Source organism: Ursus americanus, chromosome 22 (assembly GCF_024610735.1).
Source record: "Ursus americanus isolate L20-20 chromosome 22, mUrsAme1.1.p, whole genome shotgun sequence".
In the NCBI taxonomy this organism is placed as follows: domain Eukaryota; kingdom Metazoa; phylum Chordata; class Mammalia; order Carnivora; family Ursidae; genus Ursus; species Ursus americanus.
In genome coordinates this window covers 51,590,251-51,610,883 of record NC_142148.1, presented here as the reverse complement: position 1 = coordinate 51,610,883, position 20,633 = coordinate 51,590,251, and the positions used below count along the sequence as shown (strand labels likewise).

At 43.5% G+C, this 20,633-nt stretch overlaps 1 protein-coding gene across 1 annotated transcript in view; it reads right to left on the bottom strand.

The window, feature by feature from the left end:
- LOC123803136 (focal adhesion kinase 1-like) overlaps window positions 1-20,633 on the bottom strand; it is a 62,766-nt gene that overhangs the window by 9,224 nt on the left and 32,909 nt on the right. Inside the window, exon 3 of the mRNA XM_087853858.1 lies at window positions 1,146-1,372. Within this exon, the coding sequence (XP_087709984.1) occupies window positions 1,146-1,340 (195 nt within the window). The 5' untranslated portion in view covers window positions 1,341-1,372. The remainder of the gene's footprint in view (window positions 1-1,145; window positions 1,373-20,633) is intronic.

Below are 20,633 nucleotides of genomic sequence, written 5' to 3'. Positions count from 1 at the left end.
GCTAGAAAAAGCCATCGAGCTTCATAAAAAGTTGAAGCTTTTTAAAACAAGAGACTACTATATTTCAATTATACCACAAGTAGATGTTAGTACATATTTAAACCCTGAATGAATTATTCACCTTTGAATAATTAATCCACCTGAACAGTGAGTACTGCAATATTATAGAGGTAATGGAAATTACATAGAACTTCAATGTAATACTGTGCCCTTCAATCTAAATTCTGTCAATCCCTTTAATTTGCTTAAAAGTACTTAAGGCATATAAGTTTAAGAGCAGCAGATTAATTAGCTTCATTATTATAAAAAGAAAGGGGGGAAAAAAGATGTATCGGTTCATCCTGGCATTGGACACTGTCCTCCTTAGAGATGAACACGGAGTAGGCAGAGGGAAGGAAGGAGCAGTTTCTCTGTAACACCTGGCCAAAGTAAACACCTGCTGAAAACTGGCGTCCTGAACTCAGTTTTCTGAAACCACACCGCTACCCTCTCACCCCCCACTCTCAGCAATCTTGGCCCACGAAGCGCCTCTCACCTCTCTTGGCCACGATGCTCACTGACCACCCACAGGCTACCACCTACACTCAACGTTACTCACACAGGAAACCTCGCCACCAGGATTGCCTTGGGAAGCACACTCTGCACTGCACTGCAACTAAGGCCATGGGTGTCTCCTCCCCACCACTGTAGACAGTAAGCTGTATAAGCAGGGACCCTTTATATCCCCAGAACCTTGACAAATGCCTGGTGTGTGGAACCAATCAGTTTTTGAAGAACCTATCCTATCTGGAGTCATGCAGATACCTTCAAAATTCACTTTATAGAAAATAATTTATTTCCTAAGTATTAGAGGTTGTTTTAATTGCTTTGTTCTCTTATGTCCTAAAAAGTTTAAAAAAAAAAAAAAGGAGAGAAAAACATCAATAACATTATATGAATAACATGATTCAGTTATTATTTTCCTAAGATATTTTACAATTAAAATTCTGTCAGTCACATATTAAGTGAATAAATAATATAAAGAAAAAGTTAACATCACTGTAATATGGGAATAAAAATTTTTATCTTTTTTGGTGTGTGCCATTAACCTAGGCCCATGTAACTTTAATGTCCATGAAGGGTCTCTCCCAGGAAAATGCACTTACCCTGACATCGGTAGCATCTCCATGCCTGATCATACTGGCCCAAGTAGCTGGCTCACTGCTGTTTTCAAAATAATGAAAGACCTTCAACACTCGCTCCATTGCCCCAGGGGAACATTCCACTCCGGTACCCAGGTGAGTTGTGGTACTCGAATTTGGTGTGTGATTCAAGTTTGGGTCAAGGTAAGCAGCTGCCATTATTTTGCTAGATGCTATGTATCTGTCATACTCTAGAAGGGGGAAAAAAAAGCTGTCAGTGTACCATATTTGAAATCTATTAAAATGTGGTTAAAATCTATTAAAACATGATATACTGATCCTTATATTAACAACACTGCTCTATGTTCTTCCCCTATGGTCATGTCATATGCAGAAGGTGAGCATCGGGAGAGCAGAGACCTGACTGACCAAGATAATCGCTGTACTCTCCTGCACCCAGAGCACTACCGAATTCACAATAGCATAACAAATATTTGTTAAATTTTCTTAACAAATTAAAAGACCAGGAGTCCTATTTTAGCTCTGTCAAACATTCACCATGTTATCTATGAACAATGTCAAATCACCGTCCACCCTTTTAAAATCATAGCCTTTAAATCTGTGGGAAAACCTCACAGGAAAGCCAAATATGTTAATTTTGCTGACTACTTCTGAAAACCTATACATGAGATGCAAGTTCTTTCTTCATACAATAAAAATGCAATGAGTGGTCATGACACATACTAGGCACTGGTGACAAAAACCCCAGAGTTAAAACCAAGTCCTCCCACTTATCCAGTCCCTCAGCAGGAGAGTCAGACAAGTCACAACTGAAAATAAAACGAAACCAGAAAGCACAAACCAACCACTGTCTGGTCTGTCGGTGTGATAGGAAGACTTCCATTTGAATGTGGGGCAATAGCTTGGCCAACATGAACACTCCCACTGAGAAAAGTCAGGTTAAAAACCAGACCAACGGGGCGCCTGGGTGGCACAGCGGCTAAGCGTCTGCCTTCGGCTCAGGGCGTGATCCCGGCGTTGTGGGATCGAGCCTGACATCAGGCTCTTCTGCTATGAGCCTGCTTCTTCCTCTCCCACTCCCCCTGCTTGTGTTCCCTCTCTCGCTGGCTGTCTCTGTCTCTGTCGAATAAATATATAATATCTTTAAAAAAAAGAAAAAAAAAAAAAAAAACCAGACCAACGTTTGGAGTCCAAGACATTGTGAGGCAACCAGGACAGCAGGGGACATAGGTGGAGACATGAAGAGACACTGAACAACAGCTGCCTCTTCCCAAAGGGCATTTGCCAATTCTGGGCCTTCAAGAGCCTGAAGATCCAAGAAAAAGCCACCAATGAGAGAGAAACCAGCTGAGCTTTTGGCAGTGAGAGACCAAGTTATGAGCATGGGGACCCTAGGACTCTGGTGAGCAGGACAGGGTGGAGAACTGAGCCACACACTCCGCTAGTTGTCCCTTTAAGATAGTTACCAATCCTGAAACCAAGCCCAAAGGGAGCCATTAGAAGCTCAGTGAAGCTGAAGACAGGCAGAAGAGACTAGGAGTCCACCTGGGCCCAGCAGACAAAACGGGAACAGCATGACAGACAAACTCAATCTAACCAACAGAAAGCACTACCTTTCTGTTGAAAGCACAAGCGCAATTCACCTCCGCAAGAGAAGTACCCACTAACTACGCACAGCAGGCAGTCACTAAAACTGACCACGTGGCAGGTGAAAGAGCAAAATTCAATAAATATTAAAGGACTAAAATTACTAAAAGTATATTCTGTCTCTAGCATTAAAGCTGGACAACAACAAAATAATTAAAAAATCACCAACTGTCTGGAAAAAAATCACCGTTTGGAAATTAAGCAACATATTTCAAGTAACCCATTAGCCAAAAAGAAACTCAAAGTATTCTCAATTCAACAATACAATTAAAAGAAAGATCAATACTACATGCAGACAGAGCTGTCATTAGAATAAAATCTACGCTTTTATTATTTTTTTTAAAGACTTCATTTCTAAGTCATCTCTACACCCAGCCTGGGGCTTGAACTTACAACCCTGAGATCAAGTGTTGCACGTTCCACCTACTGAGTCAGCCTGGCGTCCCTAAGATCAATACTCTTAAATGCATGTATTAGAAATGAAGATTGGAAATTAATGATCTAAATATCCATATTTCACAGTACAATTTGGAAGTTGAACAAAATCAAGGTTTGGTTTTTTTTTTTTTTTAACAAGAATAATGCAACTGATAAACCTCTAGCAAGACTAATCAAGGAAAAAAAAGATAAGGCGAAAACTAATGACAGCAAGAATGAAGCAGAACAGATAACAGAATGTTAATAATAGGAAGTAATGATAGAATATCAGATATTATTAAGAATATCATGAACTATGTCAATGAACACAAACGTTGAGATGCATACACAATTCTTTTTTAAAAGATTTTATTTATTTATTTAACAGAGAAAGAGAGAGCACAAAAGCTGGCGGAGGGGCAGAGGGAGAGGGAGAAGGAGGAGGAGGCTCCCCAGTGAGCAGGAAGCCTAGCTTGGGGCTTGATCTCAGGACCCTGGGATCATGACCAAAGCCGAAGGCGGACACCTAACCGACGGAGCCACCCAGGTACCCTGAGATGGGGCATACACAATTCTTTACAAAGTACAACTTAAGCCCAAGCCATTAGAAACTGCTGCTGTACGAAACCAAAACCATAAATATAAAGCCTATTTAAATAGACCTATTCCGTTAAAAATGGTCAATCTGCAATTAAAATTCTTCCCACAAAGGAATATCTGAATTCTTCCAATAATTTAAAGAAGAATAATATTAATCTTACAGAAATTCTTCCACTGAACAAATAGGGAACATTTCCCAACTTATCTTATGAAACCAGCAAAACACTGATACAAAACCAGTCAAGGACAATATGAGAAAGGGTACGAATCAATCTTTCTTACAAACACAGGTGCAATAATCTTTAAAAAAAAAAAAAAAGATCAGCAAATGTCATCACGCAATATTTCATAATGTATCATGACCAAGAGGGACCCGTCAGAGGAAGGCAAGGGTGGTTAAACACTCAGACAGAGGTCTCTGTGTGCGGCAGTCTTCGTCACACTGTCAGAGCACGGGAGCCACCAAGACACCCTACAGCAGGTGAAAGGATAAAAAACACTGTGGTCTATCCAGGCAATGGAATATTTAGTGCTAAAAAGCAATGAGCTACCAAACCATGAAAAGACTTGGAGGAAACTTCAATGCGTATTACTAAGTGAGAGAAGCCGATCACACTATATGATTCCAAATATATGACATTCTAGGAATGGCAAACCCACAGAGACAGTAAAAATTTCAGTGGATGCAGAGTTTGGGGGGGGCAAGGATGAAAAAGTGGAGCAAAAAGGACTTTTCAGGCAGCAAAAAGATTATGTAGGACAGTATAATGAGGATACATGTCATTATATATCTGCGCAAACCCGCAGAACGTACACCACAAGAGTGACCCCGACAGTAAACCGTGGACTTCGGCGATAACTGATGTGTCCATGTAGGTTCACCAGTTATAACAGATGTACCACTCTGCTGGGGGATGCTGATAATGGGGAAGTGTAGCAAAAAGCCTCGCTTGGGACTTCTCATTCCATAGTTGAGACCTGCTCAGGCATCAGAGCTCTGACGCTCAGCACACTGCCCCAGGCAGCACTGCGGGGAGGGTGGGGGAGGGGGGTGCAGGGCAGGGCTTCCTAAAACGGAATGCTAATCTCGCTGCTGACTATCAGAGCCTCCGCTCTCCCTTTAACACAGGAGATAGACACTTTTTCTGCTCTTGAAAGAAGTAGGGCAGTCCCAAGTCAGGGTGTGAGGAAACAAGGTGCTGACGAACCTTGGAGTTCAAGCTGGGCCTCACCCCACAGTCTGATATAAATACTCCATAAAATAGCACAGATGCAAGAGAGGAAGCAAAATACTTCCAGAGTTCCCTAGATGATATTCACTAACACACACCAAGATCCCACCAAGACAGCAAACTGATTATCCTTGAAATATGCCAGCCCTTTAATAAAACTTGAGATGTCTGCCAGAACATGAGAGAAGGAGCAAAGAATGCAAACTGATACAGATCAATTTTAAAAACTTCAGACATAAACAAGTTTGGAGAGTTTTTAAGAAGTTGGTGATGACCCTAGTTACAGGAAATCCTTAAACAAACTAGACTGCTGTAAAAACCTTCCTCTCCCAAATGTTGTTCTTTCACACAAGATTCGGGTTTCTCTTCTCATCAAGAGTCTAATCTGAATACACTAAATTTCCTATATTGATTTTACTTAACAAAGAGCTAACATTACTTAAATATTTAATGTTATATCAATACGTGACGGCCTGTATTTTCCAAAAGTCGCTGTGAAAGTGCCTCCTGCTCCAGTGTGACTCTGCCTCTCTCTTCCACAGGTGGAGGCCACGTTCCTTCCCCTCACATCTGGGGGGGCTCCTGACGCACCTAAGAAACATCCCGCGCCAGGTATTAAGAGGCAAACTAGGTTCCCTTGGTTCTCTTGGGCTGCTCGCTCATGAAACCCAACCACATGCTACCCAGAAGCGCAAGAAGCCCGAGAACTGAGCTCCAAGAACCAAAGCCTGAGCTGAGCTGCCCGCTGACAGGCAGCATCGAGTTCCGAGGCCCGTGGCAGAGCCAGCCTCCGAGTGGGCCCTCTGGCTGCCCGCTGTGCCTCCTGAGCTCCCGCCACATGGAAACAGCTGTCCCTGTGGAGCCCTGTCCAGACAACAGATTGGAACAAAATAATTCTTGTCATTTTAAGCCACTAAGTGTTGGGATGACTTGTTATCAGCAAAGATAACTAATATCGCATGGATCCCAACTAAAGGAAGCACAGGTGGTTCTCGCTTTGCACAGGAGTGTGGGGCCTACGATGACTTGACAAAAGTGGTTTGAACAGCACTTGCCTTCTTCTTCCCCTCGCTCTATGACTAAAGACACGGAGTAAGTATCTTTCCAATGCCTTCGCAAACTGTCATGCTCCTTTCTAAGTTTTGGGTCAGCCTCCATCACTGTAGCCTCGTACATTCAGTGTCGTAAGCCACCTCCGAAACCGCCTCTGCTACGAACTTTCTTGCCACGTCTCCTCCTCCGGAACATCCTCTTTTTTGTCACAACTCTCTTCCTCAACTTGTCAATAAGTTCACCTTTATTTGCAAAGCTCCCCTGACCACACAACTAGAAAGTCTGGCTCCACAGCAAAGTCAACATTCCTACAGTCAGCTATGTGCTTCTGTGACCGTCTCAGTCAGAACGCTGCACGGTGACCCGCACGGCGCAGGAAGCTTCTGCCGCACCGCACACCACACACTTACACTCTCCGTTACTTCCCGCCGCACTGCTGGGATTTCTGCGTCCGCGTCACCTCCAGCTGTAGCACGCAGAGCCTGCCCAAACTCCACACACCGGCTTTAAGAGCTGAAATAACTGCTGGGTCCACTGGCCAGAGTGACGCAACTAAGTCCGCTGGTTCCTGGGGCGGCTTCATGCAAGCCGAGGGCTCGGCTGCTCCCGCTCCACGGTCACCAGCTTCACAGGACCTCGGCCCGTTCGATTTCACTTCCAGTGTGACCATTTCCTGCTTCAACACTGCAACTCATCTTTGTTGTCCAATTCCCTCCTATGATGATCCATTTTTGTAAAATGTCACAGGGGTTTATCCCTGGCAAACAAGAAGGCACCACGACTACACATTTGCTGTCTGTGTATAAACTGAGTTACAGACGCAGGGTGGCCAGTCAGCAGCAGACTGGGAAAGAGCTACCGTGACCGGCCGCTGGTCACACTTCACATCTGTTGTTTCTGTAGTGATCTGCAGACCGAGTCTGTACTTGATGCAATTGCCCACAGGTGATAACCTGTGTTAACTAAAACGGAACCATTCTGTTGAGGACGGGTATTATTTAAGCCACAGAAATTGATATTCGTACATACTGGAACCATGCAAAGCATGGACTGCCGGCATAACAATTCAACGAATATCTTCATTACACAGACTGTTTTTTGGATTTCGGATAATATGGCAACTATGTAAATCATTTACTTTACTTGAGATATCACTATAAAAATTTTAATGCTATATATCTGATGAAAATATTCAACATTAGTCTTTAATATCAACTATAAATTAATTTCTAAGACTGCTAACACCGAGACCTTGAAAGTAATTGGTGAATAATTTTTGGAGACTTAAAAAAATTCCTAAGGAAATGAGGAATGGCAAAATATAAAGAATACAACTGTGCTGAGTTACATACAGTCTTACTTAATTCAGCCAATTTAAACATATGTTATTTGCAAAACCCACATTAACAAAGTGTTGTTAAGATGAACATGTTTTAAATCTAAAGTTAATGTGACAAGTGTAGTTAAGACATAGCAGTTAAGTCATCATAACCTACTTGTGTTTGTTTATGTATTTATGTTTTAAAGATTTTATTTATTTACGAATGTAGGTTATGGGAGATTACTGACTCAATGAAAAGATCCAATGTCAGAATCATCGGCATCCCCGAGGGGGTGGAGAAAAACAGAGGTCTAGAAGAGATATTTGAACAAATTGTAGCTGAAAACTCCCCTAATCTAGCAAGGGAAACAAACATTCGTGTCCAAGAGGCAGAGAGGACCCCTCTCAAGCTCAACCACGACAAACCTATGCCACGTCACGTCATAGTGCAATTCACAAATATTAGATCAAAGGATACAGTATTGAAAGCGGCCAGGGCAAAGAAATTTCTCACGTACCAAGGCAAAGGCATCAGAATTACGTCAGACCTGTCTACACAGACCTGGAATGAGAGAAAGGGTTGGGGGAGCATATTTAAAGCTCTTTCAGAGAAAAACATGCAGCCAAGGATCCTTTATCCAGCAAGGCTGTCATTCAGAATTGATGGAGAAATAAAGACATTTCAGAATCGCCAGTCATTAACCAATTTCGTAACCACGAAACCAGCCCTACAGGAGATATGAAGGGGGGGTTCTATAAAGGTAAAAAGGCCCCAAGAGTGATACAGAAAAGAAAGTCACAACCAATACAAACAAAGACTTTACAGGCAACATGGCATCATTAAAATTCTATCTCTCAGTCTTAGTGCCAGTGTAAATGGTTTAAACGCTCCCATAAGACGCCACAGGGTTGCAGACTGGATAAAAAGAAATGACCCATCCATTTGCTGTCTACAAGAGACTCATTTCGCACCCAAAGATGCATTCAGACTGAGAGTAAGGGGATGGAGTTCACGCAAATGGACCTCAAAAGAAAGCTGGGGTAGCAATTCTCATATCAGATAGATTGGATTTTAAACTAGAGACTATAGTTAGAGATGCACAAGGGCACTATACTATTCTTAAAGGATGTATTCAACAAATGGATATGACAATTATAAATATATATGCCCCCAACAGGGGAGCAGCAAGATACACAAGCCAACTCTTAACCAGAATAAAGAGACATATAGATAAAAATACATTAATAGTAGGGGACCTCAACACTCCACTATCAGAAATAGATCACCCTGGCAAAAACTAAGCAAAGAATCAAAGGCTTTGAATGCCATACTCGACGAGTTGGACCTCATAGATATATATAGAACACTACACCCCAGAACCAAAGAATACTCATTCTATTCTAATGCCCATGGAACATTCTCAAGAATAGACCATGTTCTGGGTCACAAAACAGGTCTCAACTGATACCAAAAGATTGAAATTATCCCCTCCATATTCTCAGGCCACAACGCTCTGAAATTAGAACTCAACCACAAGGAAAAATTTGGAAGAAACTCAAACACTTGGAGACTAAGAACCGTCCTGCACAGGAATGACTCGATAAACCAGGAAATCAAAAATCAACTTAAATAATTTATGGAGACCAACGAGAATGAAAACACAACGGTCCAAAACCTATGGGATACTGCAAAGGCAGTCCTAAGGGGGAAATACATAGCCATCCAAGCCTCACTCAAAAGAATAGAAAAATCTAAATGCAGTTTTTATATTCTCACCTCAAGAAGCTGGAACAGCAACAGAGGGACAGGCCTAATCCACTCACGAGGAAGCAGTTGACCAAAATTAGAGCAGAAATCAATCAGTCAGAAACCAGAAGTACAGTAGAGCAGATCAACAGGACTAGAAGCTGGTTCTTTGAGAGAATCAATAAAATTGACAGACCACTGGCAAGACTTATCCAAAAGAAAAGAGAAAGGACCCAAATTATTAAAATTATGAATGAAAAAGGAGAGGTCACGACCAACACCATTGAAATCGGAAGGATTATTAGAAATTTTTATCAACAGCTATATGCCAATAAACTAAGTAATCTGGAAGATATGGAATCCTTCCTGGAAACCTATAAACTACCAAGATTGAAACAGGAAGAAATTGATTTCTTAAACAGGCCAATTAATTATGAAGAAATTGAGTCAGTGATAAACAACTTCCAAATAACAAAACTCCAGGCCCGGACGGTCTTCCTGGGGAATTCTACCAACCATTCAAAGAAGAAATAATACCTATTCTCCTAAAGCTATTTCAAAAAATAGAAACAGAAGGAAAGCTACCAAACTCATTCTATGAGGCCAATATTACCTTGATCCCCAAACCAGGCAAAGACCCCCTCAAAACGGAGAATGACAGGCCGATTTCCCTAATGAATATGGACGCCAAAATCCTCAACAAGATACTTACTAATAGAATCCAACAGTACATTAAAAGGATTCTCCATCATGATCAAGTGGGATTCATACCTGGGATGCAAGCGTGGTTCAATATTCGCAAATCAATCAGCGTGATACATCATATCAACAAGAAAAGACTCAGGAACCATATGATCCTCTCAATTGATGCCGAAAAAGCATCTGACAAAATACAGCATCCTTTCCTGATTAAAACCCTTCAGAGTGTAGGAATAGAGGGTACATTTCTCAATCTCATAAAAGCCATCTATGAAAAGCCTACTGCAAATATTATTCTCAATGGGGAAAAGCTGGAAGCCTTTCCCTTAAGATCAGGAACACGACAAGGATGCCCATTCTCGCCATTATTATTCAGCATAGTACTAGAAGTCCTTGCAACAGCAATCAGACAACAAAAAGGGATCAAAGGTATCCAAATCGGCAAAGAAGAAGTCAAAATGTCTCTCTTCGCAGATGACATGATATTCTATATGGAAAACCCACAAGAAGCCACTCCCAAACTATTAGAAGTTATAGAGCAACTCAGTAACGTGGCGGGATACAAAATCAATGCTCAGAAATCAGTTGCATTTCTATACACGAATAACAAGACCGAAGAAAGAGAAATTAGGGAATCCATCCCATTTACAATACCACCAAAAACCATACGTTACCTTGGAATTCACTTAACCAGAGACGTAAAGGATCTATATTCTAGAAACTATAAATCACTCTTGAAAGACATTGAAGAAGACATAAAAAGATGGAAAAATATTCCATGCTCATGGATCGGAAGAATTAACATAGTTAAAATGTCCATGCTACCCAGAGCAAGCTACACTTTCAATGCTATCCCGATCAAAATACCAAGGACATTTTTCAAAGAACTGGAACAAATAGTCCTTAAATTTGTATGGAACCAGAAAAGGCCCCGAATCTCCAAGGAACTGTTGAAAAGGAAAAACAAAGCTGGGGGCATCACAATGCTGGATTTCGAGCTGCACAGAATGGGAGAATATATTTACAAGTGACACTACAGATAAAGGACTGGTATCCAAGATCTACAAAGAACTTCTCAAACTCAATACACGAGAAACAAATAAACAAATCAAAAAATGGGCAGAAGATATGAATAGACACTTTTCCAATGAAGACATACAAATGGCTAACAGACACATGAAAAAATGTTCAAAATCATTAGCCATCAGGGAAATTCAAATCAAAACCACACTGAGATACCACCTTACGCCAGTTAGAATGACAAAAATAGACAAGGCAAGAGACAACAATTGCTGGAGAGGATGTGGAGAAAGGGGATCCCTCCTACATTGTTGGTGGGAATGCAAGTTGGTACAGCCACTCTGGAAAACAGTGTGGAGGTCCCTTAGAAAGTTAAAAATTGAGCTACCCTATGATCCAGCCATTGCACTACTGGGTGTTTACCCCAAAGATACAGACGGAGTGAAGAGAAGGGCCATATGCACCCCAATGTTCATAGCAGCAATGTCCACAATAGCTAAATCGTGGAAGGAGCCGAGATGCCCTGCAACAGATGACTGGATTAAGAAGTTGTGGTCCATATATACAATGGAATATTACTCAGCTATCAGAAAGAACGAATTCTCAACATTTGCTGCAACATGGACGGCACTGGAGGAGATAATGCTAAGTGAAATAAGTCAAGCAGCGAAAGACAACTATCATATGATTTCTCTCATCTATGGAACATAAGAACTAGGATGATCAGTAGGGGAAGATAGGGATAAAGAAAGGGGGGTAATCAGAAGGGGGAATGAAACATGAGAGACTATGGACTATGAGAAACAAACTGAGGGCCTCAGAGGGGAGGGGGGTGGGGGAATGGGATAGACCGGTGATGGGTAGTAAGGAGGGCACGTATTGCATGGTGCACTGGGTGTTATATGCAACTAATGAATCATCGAGCCTTACATCGGAAACCGGGGATGTACTGTATGGTGACTAACATAATATAATAAAAAATCATTAAAAAAAATAAAGATTTTATTGATTTGACAAAGAAAGAGAGAGCACAGCAGGGGGAGGAGGAGGGGGTAGGGGCACAGGGGAGAGACAGAAGCAGACCCTGATGTGAGGCTCTATCCCAAAACCCGGAGACCATGACCTGAGCCGAAGGCAGACCAACTGAGCCACCCAGGTGCCCCACTTGTATATATTTAAACTCAGAAACAGAGAGGTGGCCACTGGCCAACACTGTCATCTATAAAAGGAGGAAAACTTAGAAACAATCAGAAATAACCTTTTCCATGGATCCAATTAGCTAAACACCTAAAACAAATATGAAAGAGATTCTATCTTGGGATCCAGATGGAAAACTGATCTTTTCCTTTCTGAATATTATAGTAACTTTCTACATTGGACATTTCTAACATTGCTAAGCCCTTCTCATTTTTTGTACTTGACAAAAACCAAAACTATACAACTGCTTTGTCAATTTAGAATATTAAAAATAATTAAGGCATACCCTGTGCTGGATTTCCTAAATTTTTTTAAAGATGTATTCATTTATTTGAGAGAGGGAGGGAAGGGGAGGGAGGGAAACATGTGAGCAGGGTGGGGAGAGGGCAGAGGGAGAGAGAGGATCTCACACAGACTCCCTGCTGAGCGCAGAGCCCAACATGAGGAGCGATGCAGGACTCATTGCCGGGCTCAATCCCATGACCCATGAGACCAGGAACTTAGCGGAAACCAAGGGCTGGACATGCAACCATCTGAGCCACCCAAGTGCCCCTGGATTTCTAAACTTCTGATTGCTATGTTACGGAAGCCACCTCTGTGTGCTCGGGTGGCTGCACTGATGGCTCTAACAGGCATATGTCCTCCCATTTAAAGCCTGAAGCCTGTACTAACACCTGTGAAGGTAAAAGGAGAATCCTGGAGGCCCTACACACAACAAGCAGGTCTTATGTTTCTACTATTTCCGGTATCATGAAACAGTTGTCCAGTTCGATTTAATGAAGCCAGAAGGACTTCAATCAGATAACCCAACTGACCCTACCAAAACTCACAGATACTAGACATCTTTATCTTATGTTGGTTCAGTCTACTAACCTGTTCAGTGACCGTTCCAGTCCTCTCTGCCCTCCTACTATCTTTCCCTTTCCCTGTCTTTCCAAAACAAGCACATTAGCGGACAATCTGTCCAACTGTCTATTTGATTCTCTATCCCTACAACTTTCTAACAAGGACCTTAGAACTGAAGCTAGGAACACAAATGGTACTGTACTTCACCCAAATCTAAGAATCACATTTCCTTTCACCTCCGATACCAGAATATTATTAACCCCAAGACACCTAAACTAGGCTCCAGGCGCCACTAACTAACCAACAATACTGGTATTTCCCTGAGCCCCAACGGAGCTCAGGGACTCTGAGGAATCAGGAGAACACGTGACCCCGAGGATCAACAGTCTGGGCCAGCAGCCTGCCTCAGAGAACTACACCGACACTAGTATGGCTCTATTTAAATTCTCTCAGGGTATCTGTATGCCCCACCGAGACCAATTTAATTACAGACTGACTGTTAAAAGCCAGGTATCACATGCAATAGATGTATATCCTCTCAAAACATAACCACCCAACTATTCTTTGTGGAATCAGGTGATCGCCCCCAGCGTACCTGATCAAATGAACTCTGCAGTTCCTTGTATTTAGTAATGGTCGGAGGGTCTGAAAACCTGTAGTTCCCCGGTCTGTAGGAGGGTCTCTACGCCGGCTAGGAGCTCCCAGCCGAGAGCACGGGACCATGTTACCGGTAGCTACGGCCCACGGAACACGACACCAGCCCAAACTCTAAGGGCTCACCTCACCAGCAAAAGTTCATCGGCTCACAGGCTTAGATGTTATAGTCATTCTCGACCATTCACTGGATAGCCAAGGCGGAACTGTACAACAGGTATACTGGGTCAATAATTTAGAAAAGGGGAAATAACTGACGGATTCGAGGGGGAAAAAAAGTCCACTTTGTTATCCAAGACGGACCAACCTGATCCAAGAGACTTTTTCTCTCAGGCCTTAAGCGAACTAGAAAACCAGCCATAATGAAGGTTCCCCCAGTTTCTCGTGACTGTTGTGTTAGCATCTTCTTCTGTGTTAGGTAGCTAGATATTTAAATATTGTAACAAAGCCACTGTGCTGAGCTAAGATCCAATTAACGCTACAGTAACAAAAGGAACCGAAATGGATAAAAAGGTGGTCTGGAGAAACCATGATGAGGAAAATGGCCCAGAAGTGGCCTAACTAAAGAAGAAGGGCCTCCAAGAGGCCACTAGCCGAAGTCACCCAATAGAGGAACATGTCACGCACACTGCACTGTTTCTAGGAGCACCCGCAGGGAACTGAGGCTGCCTCCCAGACGCCATCCATGTGCTCCAAGCAAACTTCGATAAACTGCAGCCAATCAGCCAGAGGTCAGATCAAGACACAAATGTAAAGGTGCTGCTTAATAATTTCCATCTTCTCTATTCTAACAGAACAATAACATTTAGTGATATGAATGCTGAAACAAACTGGCCTATCCATACAACAGAGCAGAAGAGCATTCAGCCATAACAAGGACAAAGTCCTGGTACCACTACACCATGGATAAACCTTGACGTCATTGGGGTAAGTCAAAGAAGCCAGACAAAAGGCCGTAGGTTGCAGGAGCCATGTATATGACAATCCCAGAAGAGGCAAATCCAAGGGGACAGAAAGCAGGTACGTGCTTGCCAGAGGCTGGAGGGAGGGAGATGGGGAGTGCCTGGCTATGGGTATTGGGTCTCTTTTTTGGGGTGACAGAGCCAGACAGTGGCGATGGTCGCACAACCCTGTGTGTACACTTAAAACCACATGGAGAATTTCATGTCACATGTGAAATTCTGTTATGTGAAATTTATCTCCATTTTTAAAATTTATTTTTTAAGTATAGTTTTTCTATGGCTCCAAAATCTTAAACACCAACAATGCTAATAAGCGTGGCAAAGATGTGGAGCAAATAGAGCTTTTCTATGCTGGTAGCTGGGCTATAATCTGATACAGGCCTGTCGGAAACGATCTCTGCTACAGCTGGAGAGCACCGGGACACACACTACAAGCAGCCACTTCACTCTTAGGTACATGCCGAAGAGAGACCCAGGCGCAGGGCCACCAGAAGACGCATGCAGGGGGCGCTTGGGTAGCGCAGCGGTTAAGCATCTGCCTTCGGCTCAGGGCATGATCCCAGCGTTCTGGGTTCGAGCCCCACATCGGGCTCCTTCGCTAAGAGCCTGCTTCTTCCTCTCCCACTCCCCCTGCTTGTGTTCCCTCTCTCACTGTCTCTCTGTCAAAGATTTAAAAACATCTTAAAAAAAAAAAAAAAAAAGAAGACGCATGCAGTATTCATAGCGGCGCCATTCACATAGCTCAAAACTGGAAACAACCCAACCATCCATCAATAATAAAACAAACTGTGGTATATTCTTAAATGGAATACTATATAGCAATGAAAAATGAGGAAGTGCTACATGCAACAACTTGGATGAATTTCACGGACATTATGATAAATAGGCAAAACAAAGTCATGGTGACAGAAATCAAAATGTTGGTCACCTTCCCAGGGATATTGATTGAAAGGAACCATGAGGGAGGCTGCTGGGGCTGGTGACGTTGTAAACACTGATATGGAAGGTAGTAGTTAAACCTACACCAGGATACACAAGACGTATGCATTTTACAGTACACACACACACACACACACGCACACATTTATTTACAAAATGAGAACAAAAATTTTCCCAGAAGACAAATGACCAAAAGCAACATGCCATGCCAAATGCACTGGCTAAAATCAACTGCCTGAGCCACAATTATCAACCTAGCAAAGAAACGATTCACGTGGGCACATTTCATAAACGGCAACTGTTCTTGATTTTTACGTTTCTGCCTAGGCCTCTCTTCTAATTGTACATGAACATGTTATTGTGCAAAACAGGTAAAATGAATGATGCTTGCAAATACCAAATTACCATTCATTTACCATCTTCTATGAAAGGAGTTCTTTACACACGTACTGACATACATATGACAGAGATCTTTGAGAATCTGTTGAAAAATATGAACATTTTCAAGAGAAAATGCATATACATTAAAACACAAAATTTTGTATATGATTGAAAAGTTCATGGATCCCCTAAAACTCAAACTTGGACCCCAGCTCTAAGACCAACAGTCCAATCAACGGAGGCAAATGTCTGCCACTGCCAACACTCATTACAAACAAAATTACTACTTTCTGGGTGACTCTACATGCAAGGAGGACATAGGTCATCTCGGTTAATTTCATTTCCACCTCAACTGCTAGAGGTGGGTGGTGCTTGCCTGGTTACAGCGACATAAAAGTCTAAGATGAAAGACACTGCATGTTCCAAGGACATAAGTCTCCTCCATGGCCAGGTGGTGACAGTGTGACACTGGGGCTCTGAAGTCCTTTCAGTTAAGGTACACCATACATCTAAACACTAGGGAGCCCTTTCACCCCCACCTAACAATGTTCTCTGCCCCTGAAACCCTCGACCTGGGGGAAGCAGCCCACTTTCATCAGTATGCACACATGCGCGTGCACACACACAACTACTGTAGTCCCCACACTAGGAGTAAAAGAGTGTACCCTGATGGGTGCGGCACATCTTGTCACACCTATGGCAGGAAAGGCCAGAGAAATCTGGCACATCCTGGAACGGGGCTTCCTACTGCAGCTTCCCCGCGACTGACTGGCAATGGGAAGAAGAAGGCAGGAAGACATCTTTTTCCTTATCACTCAATCAATGGTAGCTAACGTGATGAAAAGAAATAGAGGAAGTATGGCCAGATAGAATGGGTGGACGGCCGGTGGGAGCCTGGATTGGTGTGTCTGTGTCACACGACAGGACCCCCAGGTTTCCTGGAAATCACAGCAGTAAGGGCTGTCCCCTTAAAGCCAGGCTGAGGAGGTCCATGCCTGGTTCCTAATTACTTCTACTGAGCACATCAATCAATGATACACATTCTCGAGCACATCTTTGTTACTAATTGCAAATCTCCCAGAGGAAAGAAACACAGCTAAAGTATTTTTCTATAATATTACTTGATAATTGAATTATATGTTTAAAAATGTTAAATAAAACAGAGTTAATGCAGGCGTTCAAAATCCATGCAGAAAACGTACATTAACTAATTCCTCCAGCACTGCAACATTTCTGAGCTTGTATCTATCATTGTAAGGAAAGTGTTTGGATGCAGTGTGCACAAAGAAACTATCTCAATAGGAGGCCTTCGAAGAGCAGAAAAATCACGCTTGTAGCCGGGGGCAGGGTGCTCCTCCGGAACCTCTTCTCTACGGGCGTGAGCACTTGGCCTACACCGGCTTCAAGCACCCACGTTCTCCTCGCCATGTTCCACAGCCGTACTCCAGAGCAGTCTTCCCTAACAGGGCTCTCATGCTTCCCCCATTTCCTTGCTACCTCCTGTTCTTAGTAATGCTTCAAGCTTGGCTCCTGGATCCCCTGTGATGAGCCCTGCTAGGCAATGCGCCCTGTACTGGATCCCTGAGCCCTGGGAGGGTTACAGATGCTGAAGCATCATGTCTGTTCCCCTGAAAGCACTTTCCAACTTGAAAGAGGTGTGACAACAGCGCCTAGCCCTCTGTGATGTTTAGAGACAGACAGGGAAAGCTCCTTGTTACCAGAGGAAACGAAGAAGCTGCACCCAGTGGGCTAGGAGGTAAACCGAGAGGCTGAGAGACCAAGTCAAGGAAGGAGGTGCCAAACGCACGACCTGGTCAAAGGAAGAACCTCTCTCTGCACCCCAGTGCAGTGATGGGGGGAGGAAATGCCTGCTGAGAGGGAGTTCCACAGAGCTTATAAAGAAAGGAGGTGCAGGCAGGACACGCAAGGAACTCATGGCATTTTGCTGAAAAGGGAGAATGCAGACATGGGGACCCACCTGCAGAGAAGGCAGGGACTTCTGCTGGCCCTGTGCATGGCACATGAAAGCCACACAACAGATATACCAACTGGAAACAGGTCAGGTCAGGTTTTGCAGATGTTCACTGAATACATAACTAAAATCTCACTGTACTCGAACACAGTATATACTCAGCCTCTACTAAATAAGAAAAAACCTGGGGCGCCTGGCTGGCTCAATCTGTAGAGCATAAGACTCGAACTCAGGGTTGTGAGTTCAAGGCCCACATCGGGGGTAGTGTTTACTTAAAAAAAAAAAAAAGGCAAAATTGAGTCTAGTATTATAAGGTAAAAAACAAAAAGCCTTTTACTGAATATTGCCAATGTGCTAGCCACCTAAGCAGTTTTTTATATACATTACTCACTTAATGTAATCCCGATACAAATCCTAACAAGTACACATTAACCCTCCCAACACAGGAGAGAAAAACGAAGACATAAAAATGAGGGAGGAGCAGGGTCTGGATGGACCACCCTCCTCAATAAGCAGCTAGAAAACTGCACAGAACATGGGAAGCAGCTGCTTTTACCCCGACACACGCAGCACCTCACCATGACCTCTGAAGGAGGGGACAGATGGAGTGAGACCTGGCTCTCTGCCAGGGGGCAGTTTCTGGACAGCAGCACAGGGAGGGTAACCCAAACAGAGCCTGATGAGCTCAAGAAGAACAGAGAGTCAGGACAACTAGAATTTGCCAGAAGTCGTGCAGAGAAAAAGTTCCAAATTCTCCATGGAACTCCCCTTGAACATTTGGGTATTTGAATTCATTCGTTCATTAAAATAGTCCTGTCCAGTGGTTCACAAAGAAAAAATTAATGTTTTTAATGGGCTTGGATCATCATCTTAACATTTCAGTCTCTTAAAACTAACTCCAGAACTTAGTGTGAAAAATTAAGTTAGGAGGGGCTACGGTATCACGGTGCTGAGACAGAGGTCTGGGCTGGCTTCAAATCCAGCTCCACGAACATGCGGTTAACATGCCAACAGGACATTTAACCTAGTTGTGAACACCAGTGTGCTGACAGCAGGATAGCAGTGACTTCACAGGACTATCACACGGATTGAATATAAAAACATATACAAAGACAATGTGATCTAGAATGTGCTACATACACAACGAGGAAGCCAATGCCAATGATTCATTTGGTCATGAACACTTGTCCACCAGGCAGCAGGAACTGATGTGCTCAGTCTGAGGGTCCGATCCGCAACCCCACCCCACACGGCAGCTCCCAGGAGTAGCCTCATCTGGGGGCGCAGACAGTGAGCGGCTGCACGACTTGCCCCAGACCCTGCGACTCCCTGTGCTGGCTCACAGTCTGTCTTTCCCTTCCGCACTAGACACCCGCCAATCCGAGGACGGTCCACGGACTAGCAGCACAGGCATCCTATCATCAAGAGGCTGTAAGAGCCCTACCACAAACCTACTTAAGAAGAGTCTGTGCTTTAGAGACGCCTCGGGGGGGGCTCAGTTGGTGAAACATCTGCCTTTGGCTCAGGTCATGGTCCCGGGGTCCTGGGATCGAGCCTGGAGTCAGGTGCCCTGCTCGGCGGGCTGCTTCTGCCTCTCCCCTCTACTCGTGCTCTCGCTTGTGCGCTTACTCTCTCCAATAAATAAAATCTTAAAAAAAAAAAAAAAAAAAGAATCTGTACTTCAACAAAACTACCATGAGATCCCTATGCAAGTTTTGTCTGGGAGCCACAACATTAGGTACCTGTATCAAAACAAAGAAACGTTCTAATTTTCTTTACTGTATTTATTTACTTCCCACCTACTCATTCATCCCCTCGCCCCAACCAAAACGTATTATAGTAGACTATAAGGTGCTTTCCTGGGCATCAGGGTATCAGGACAGACTGATACTAGGAAAGAGACAGACTGGTCATCAGGACAGAGCAGGACACAGGAAATAGCCCCTGCCCCTATGGCCCTTATAAGAAAGACCAGCACAGACAAGTACATGAAGAACATGGTGTTAGGGGTGATGCCGGGAAAACAGGTACCGCCCAGACATGGGGCATGGTCGAGTTCCTAGAATATGAGTTCCAAGCCGGGATCTTGAGAATGGGTACGTCTAAAGTTACACCCAACAAAAGACATGGCTGCAGGTGTACGTTAGTGATCCAGGGAGTCAATGCAAAGGTCAACACGGCTTTAATTCAAACAGCAGAGAAGCTAGACAAGGCCCAGCTCCAGAGGCAGGTGGGGAGCCTGAACGGTCTTAGGATATGCACCTGGGCAGCAATTAAGCCCATACAGACCAATCTGAAAGCTTCTGTCATAATCCTGACAGCACTATGGCCCAAGAAGTGGAAAGATTTGAGAGCTATAAAAAAATCAAGAGGACAGGGAGTGACTAGATTGCCCACATACAATTAAAGGAAAGTCAGCAACCATTTTTCTTGCTCAGGTAACTGAGTGGAAAAGTGATACCATTCCATGGAGATATAGAACACAAGAGGGGCAGAAACTGTCAGAGGAATGAGGATGAGCAAGAAACAGAAGAGTTACTTCGGTTTGGTATTTGTTACTGGGAACAATACAGCCCCACATGCCTGAATTCATGCGAATAGAGATGCTTCCTGCTTGGAGTCAAGGAGTGGGGAGCAGGGAGCTGGACTTCTGGAAGCTTACTCTGGGAAAGGGAATAAGGCTTGGTGGACCCCATCTGCTCTCAGGCTGGGGGGTGAAGGGGGAGGCATCTGATATTCTGACTGGGGCACTTTGAAGTCTTTCAAAAAAACCCTATAATTTCACAGCTATAACAGAGTCTTTG